At 46.0% G+C, this 6,580-nt stretch overlaps 1 protein-coding gene across 1 annotated transcript; it reads left to right on the top strand.

Moving 5' to 3' along the window:
• Positions 1-1,571: 1,571 nt before the first annotated feature.
• LOC103640425 (3-ketoacyl-CoA synthase 10) lies at positions 1,572-5,920 on the top strand (the record flags this gene model as incomplete). Its single annotated transcript, XM_020544811.1, is given in 5 exon segments — positions 1,572-1,718; positions 1,720-2,026; positions 2,029-2,110; positions 5,574-5,601; positions 5,603-5,920. Coding segments are annotated over 5 exon segments (882 nt in total), but the record flags the coding sequence as incomplete, so codon positions are not given.
• Positions 5,921-6,580: the final 660 nt, after the last annotated feature.

The raw sequence follows: 6,580 nt of genomic DNA, 5'->3' as shown, positions 1-6,580 counted from the left end.
CCTCGTTATGTGCCTCAAGTCGGTATTCCTCCGCATCATCCTCAGCGGCCGGATCCAGTTCCATGGCGACCACGGCTCCTCAACAACTGTGCGGCACCGGAACAAGGCCGATACCTCCATTCAAAGTTCATACACAATGAGAATGACCTCAACATACTAACATCAATCAACAGATTTATTAAGGAGCAATCAACAGCATACCTAACGCAATCGGAGCACCGAGTCACCTACTGGTCGCCAGCCGAGGATGAGGATGAGGAACACCAGAGGATGAGGATTGAGGAGCAGTGGAGCACCAGAGCAGGGAGTATTAAGGATTTAGGGTTAGGTAGGAATGTAGGATTAGGAAAACCAGAGCAGGGAGCACCGTAGTCGCGCAACCGAGGAGTGGATCGAGCACGGGAAGCCAAGGATCCAACACAGAGCGGATCTGGGGAGTGGGGACTTACCGGCGCCTTACCGAAGAACAGTTCTGGGGAGCGGATCTGGGGAGCGGATCTGGGGAGTGGATTGAGCACGGGAAGCCAAGGATCCAACACAGAGCAGTTCTGGGAAGCACCGTAGAAGGCCAGAAGGGGAAGAAGACGGGTGAGCCGGTGACTTACCGGCGAGCGGCGAGGCGGTGACTCGGTGAGGCGGTGGCCCAAGTCGACGACTTACCACCGGTGAGCAGGGCGGTGGCCGAGTGGGGACTGGGGAGGAGTGGAGCACCGCCACCGCTGAGGTCCACCGCCGTCGTGCGAAGCGAAAGCGAAGGGGATTAGGGTTAGGGGAACGGCGCCGCGTGGGGAGGAGTGACTGCGGTGGGTGCCACTGCCTGGGGACTGGGGAGTGGGGAGCGGACGAGCGGTCGACCGGATAGGTATGGCCGTATGGGATTGGGGCCGCGGCAAATTTTTTAACGGGCCAGCGACGTGCCTCCTGTTTCAACGGGCCGGGCCGTGCCAAGTACATCGTGTCGAGGGAGCGGCCCATACACGGCCCGGCCGTCGGGCCGGCCCGACCCGGGCACGGTGGAGATCGGGTCGGGTCGGGTTGGTACCGGGTCAAAATCGGGTCGGGTTTCGGGCCAAACAGGCGGCCCGTACCGTTTGGACATCTATAGCTAGCTGCCACCAATTGAATGTTGCCGTGCATCCATAAATACACCGACAGAGCACATCCACATGCCTGGAAACCCTAGTCTGTGTGTTGAATCCAAACCCTCCTTAAATAAGTTTTTAGCAGCATGTGAGTTTGCACTAGTTACTGGCTCGATGTTAGTCGATCGCATCGCATGCACTAAAGATGAGCATTGGGCCTTGGAGCCCATCGGTATGAATGGGCCCGGCCGGGGCGGGTAGTAGGAATGTAGGATAGCAACGGTTTCCGTTGGGCTGAGCTCACAGTTGAGTCGGTCACCCGGCCCATCACCAACGAGCCGTAGTCAAAACGGGTGTGATCTTATTTTTGAGCATGTGTCGTGACGCTGGGCTACACATGCGCACGGAAACCATATTTTACAGTCCATCACATCCACTATTTAGAAGCCCATAAAAACATATTAAAATTTACAACTTAACCCTTTAATAATTTGTTTTTTACTATTTATATGGACCGGCCTCGCCGAGGCGTCCACGGCCATGTTCGCGGCGCTGCACGAGCTCTTCGACAAGTGCAGCGTCCGGCACGTGGGAGTGCTGGTGGTCAACTGCAGCCTCTTCAACCCGACGCCGTCGCTTGTCGGCCATGATCGTGAACCACTACGAGATGCGCGGGAACATCCTGAGCTACAACCTGGGCGGCATGGGCTGCAGCGCGGGGGTCATCGCCGTCGACCTGCCCCGCGACATGCTGCAGGCCAGCGGCGCGGGCCTAGCCGTGGTGGTCAGCACGGAGGCCGTCTCCTTCACGTGGTACCCCGGAAGGCGCCGCTCCATGCTCATCCTCAACGCCTTCTTCCGGGCCGGGTGCGACTGCGCGGCGGTGCTGCTGTCCAACAGCCGCCGCGACTTCCACCGCGCCAAGTACCAGCTGGAGCACGTGGTGCGACGCACAAGGCCGCCGACGACCGCGCCTTCCGCTCCGTGTACCAGGAGGAGGATGTGGTGCAGCGCAACCTGAACATAAAGTCCGTTTTCTTACAGAGTTAGTCAATGTCATCAGTACAGAGACAATGTCAATTTTGGTAGGAGGAGATTTTAATATTATAAGAAACCCGGCGGAAAAAAGTAGTGACCGTTTTGATAACAGGTGGCCGAACTTGTTTAATGCCTGCATAGAATCTCTTAATCTTCGGGAACTGGAGCTCTCTGGCCGTAAATTTACCTGGGCTAGCTCTAGGCCGAACCCGACATATGAGAAGCTTGACAGGATTTTGGTGAGCGCTGAGTGGGAACGAAAATTCCCTTTATCGGTGGTTGAGGCCCTATCGAGAGATATTTCAGATCACACACCTTTATTGTTTCAAAGTGAAAATGCCTCCTATAGAGGAAATAACCAAATGTTCAGATTTGAGCTCTCCTGGTTGTACATGGAAGGTTTTCATGAATTGGTAGCAAAGGTGTGGAACAAGGAAAATAGGGGAAGCTCTTCCCTAGTTAGATGGCAAAATAAACTTAGAGCTCTGCGGCGTTACCTGAGAGGTTGGTCAAAAAATGTGCTTGGGAATACTAGGAAAAGAAAGCGGTTCTTGCTTACTTCCTTAGAATCTTTGGATAAAAAAAGGGAGGAGGGGATTCTCTCCCCACAAGAGCAGGAACATAAGTATTGTCTTTCTACCGAATTAACAAAGTTGCTTAGAGAGGAAGAGATATACTGGATTCAACGATCGAAAGCAACTACGTTATTAAAAGGCGACAATAATACTAAATTTTTTCACCTTCTAGCAAGTGGTAGAAATCGTAAGACGAAAATAACACAATTGGAACAGGAGGAAGGGATAATCATTGGCCAAAATAATCTTAAAAAATATATATAACAGATTATTACAAAAAGTTATTTGGATCGCCAAATTTAAATCATTTCTCGTTAGATGAAGATACGCGTGATGACATCCCGCAAGTATCGAATATCGAGAATGAGTTGTTGATAGGGAGTTTCTCAAAAGCTGAGATAAAAAAAGTGATTTTCCAATTGGAACACAATAAGGCGCCAGGTCCAGATGGTTTTCCTGCTGAGTTTTACCAAAACTTTTGGGAGGTTATAAAAAAGGACTTACTGGCACTTTTTGAGGATTTCCACAATGGGATTTTGCCACTCCATAGTCTCAACTTTGGAGTAGTTACTCTGGTGCCGAAAAAAGAGGCTATAAAAGTGGAAAATTTTAGACCGATTTGTCTTTTAAATGTTAGTTTTAAGATTTTTACAAAAGTCCTTACAAATAGAATATCAATCGTCGCCAAAAAGATAATCCAACCTACTCAAACAGTCTTCATCCCTGGTAGATATCTCTTGGAAGGAGTGGTTATCCTTCATGAGACCATTCATGAGATGCACAAAAGAAAGAAAAATGGTGTAATCCTTAAGCTAGATTTCGAAAAGGCGTACGATAAAATAAAATGGCCATTTATACAACAAGTGTTACGGATGAAAGGTTTTTCTCAAACCTGGTGTAAGTGGATGCAACAGGTGGTGGAAAAAGGAAGTGTTTCAATAAAAGTTAACGATGATTATGGCCATTATTTTCAGACCAAAAAAGGAGTTCGACAGGGAGACCCTCTGTCACCTATTCTTTTTAATATAGTGGTCGACATGCTTGCCATTCTCATAAATCGAGCCAAAGACTTGGGGCAAGTCGTTGGTGTTATACCACACCTGGTAGATGGAGGACTTTCAATACTCCAATACGCAGATGATACGATTATCTTCATGGAAGATGATTTAGAAAAGGCTAACAACATGAAGCTAGTGCTATGTGCATTTGAGCAACTTTCAGGCCTAAAAATCAACTTCCATAAAAGCGAACTTTTCTGCTATGGTGCTGCCAAAGAGTTAGAATTAGAATACTCTGACATCTTTGGGTGTGGCGTGGGGAGCTTTCCATTCAAATATCTAGGTATTCCGATACACCACAGAAAATTGAGTAATAGAGAATGGAGGGTAGTCGAAGAAAGGTTTCAGAAAAAACTAAGTGGATGGAAAGGTAAACTTCTCTCAGTCGGCGGTCGCCTGGTGCTTATTAACTCGATACTTAGTAGCTTAGCTATGTTCATGTTCTCTTTTTTCGAAGTTCCACGGGAAGTCCTTAAACGTTTGGACCAGTTTAGGTCTCGTTTCTTCTGGGATGGTGGGGGACTCAAAAAGAAATATAGGCTAACTAAATGGAGTGTTTTGTGCACACCCAAGGATTTAGGGGGTCTTGGCATCCTAGATCTGAGGTTACAAAATAGATGTCTTCTAAGTAAATGGCTTTTTAGACTCATTAACGAACAAGGCATCTGGCAAAGTCTCCTTCGAAATAAGTATCTTAAAAATAAAACAATAACCCAAGTAGAACACAGGCCCGATGATTCTCACTTTTGGTCCGGACTTATGGCGGTAAAACAGGACTTTATGAGAATGGGTCATTTGTGTTAGGGGATGGTACACAGATTCAGTTCTGGGAAGATAAATGGTTGGGGTCTGTCCCTTTGAAAGACCAATTTCCAGATCTGTACAACATTGTGAGAAAGAAAAAGGCAACAGTAGCTAATGTTCTTCAACATAATCAACTTAACGTGGCTTTTCGTCGGTCACTTAATGTAAATAATCTAGCTGCTTTGAATAAGGTAGTAGCTATAGTATTTACTATTAGTCTATCTGATCGAAGAGACACGTTTGTTTGGGATCTTCTCCAGCAAGGTCAGTTTACGGTCAGCTCTATGTATAGGGCTTTAGTCGCCCCGAACATTGTTTCGAGAAACCACCCCATCTGGGATTTAAAGCTACCTTTGAAGATTAAAATTTTTATGTGGTACTTAGTTAAAGGCATAGTTCTAACAAAGGATAATTTAGCAAAAAACAGTGGAAAGGAAGTGTTAAATGTTGTGGATGTAACTTAGATGAATCCATTCAACACCTTTTCTTTGACTGTCATATGGCTAGATGTGTTTGGAGAGGTGTACAAATTTCATTTAACATTACTCCACCTTCGTGCATCCAACATATGTTTGGCACTTGGCTAAAAGGTTTAAATTCTAGACTTAAGAGCCTGATTTGGGTTGGAGCATGTGCCCTCTGTTGGGCTATATGGTTAAGTCGTAATGATGTGGTTTTTGATAATGCACAAGTTTCCACTCCCTTGCAGGTCACTTTCAGAGGGACACATTGGACAAGGTTCTGGACACTGTTGCAGAAGGAGGAGGACAGACCTCAAGTAAAATGGGCCTGTCGTGTGCTTGAAACAACAATGATGGAGATCTTTTCAAATAATGGATGGTCTTTTTTTCATAGATTGAGAGCATAGTTTGAGAGCTTAAATTTATGAAACCTTTGTAGAATGTAAGATTTCGTTCCAATGTGGAACCCCATGTTTGTGAGTTTGACAGCCGAATGTATCAACCGATACAGAAGCTGGAATATTAATAATATTCCCTTTTCTAAAAAAAAATCAGCCGCGACCTGCTGGAGGTGGGTGGGCACTGGGCACGCGCTCAAGACCAACATCACCACCCGGGGGCCCCTGGTGCTGCCGTTCTCCGAGCAGTTGCTCTTCTTCGCGGGCGTGCTGTTCCGCCACCTGTTCCCGTCCAAGGCCTCGACCCCAGCGCCGACGACCGCGCCCGGGGATGCCTCGGCCGCCGCGCCCTACATCCCGGACTTCAAGCGCGCGTTCGAGAACTTCTGCATGCACGCGGCCAGCGGCGACGTGCTGGAGCACCTGCAGAGCAACCTTAGCCTGCGCAACGCCGACCTGAAGGCCTTGCATAAATTTTCATTGGAAAAAGAAAAAAAAATCTGAGAAATCTTTCAAAAGGGGAGAAGATTATGAGGAAAACTCCAATAGAAAAATACTAGTGGTTGCAGATACGGTCTAAAAAATTATGTCTTGCATAAATTTTAAATTTATAGTTTCTGAATTCTATCTATACGCATACATATCCTTGGCAAGTCATTTGTAAAGTTATACATTGCACTATCCAGCGACAAATAAAAAGAAATGGAAGGAGTATTATTTATTACTTGTTTTGGTTGTGTTGTCATCAATCACCTAAAAAGATGAGATTAAGAAGAAAATTGACCTCACCATTTCAATATTGAATTTTGTGTTTCAAGACCAGCACAACTAATTGGAGTAACATTCTTGCTAAGTGATTAATTATATAGTGCAAAATGATGCATCAGAAACTTATACAATATATGCAAAGAAACTAGAAGATCAACTTAGACCAATTTGAATCAAATTGTGAAGCAAATGACTTAAAGGACATATTAAAGGTTTGCCTAAGTCATGCAAATGTCCAATTCACAAGTCAAGTCAAGCCCAAGCAAAGAAAGTCAAAGAAATAATATAGTGCAGTTCAAAATTCACCGAACGTATTCGGCGCACCAGATAGAGCACTAGATATAGTTTGCAAAGAGATTGTTTTTTGATTTCAGAACATAGAGGCACACCTGACGT

This window comes from Zea mays, chromosome 9 (assembly GCF_902167145.1).
Source record: "Zea mays cultivar B73 chromosome 9, Zm-B73-REFERENCE-NAM-5.0, whole genome shotgun sequence".
Taxonomy (NCBI): domain Eukaryota; kingdom Viridiplantae; phylum Streptophyta; class Magnoliopsida; order Poales; family Poaceae; genus Zea; species Zea mays.
Note: the sequence above shows the minus strand (reverse complement) of the source record. Positions and strands in the feature narration are given on the sequence as shown.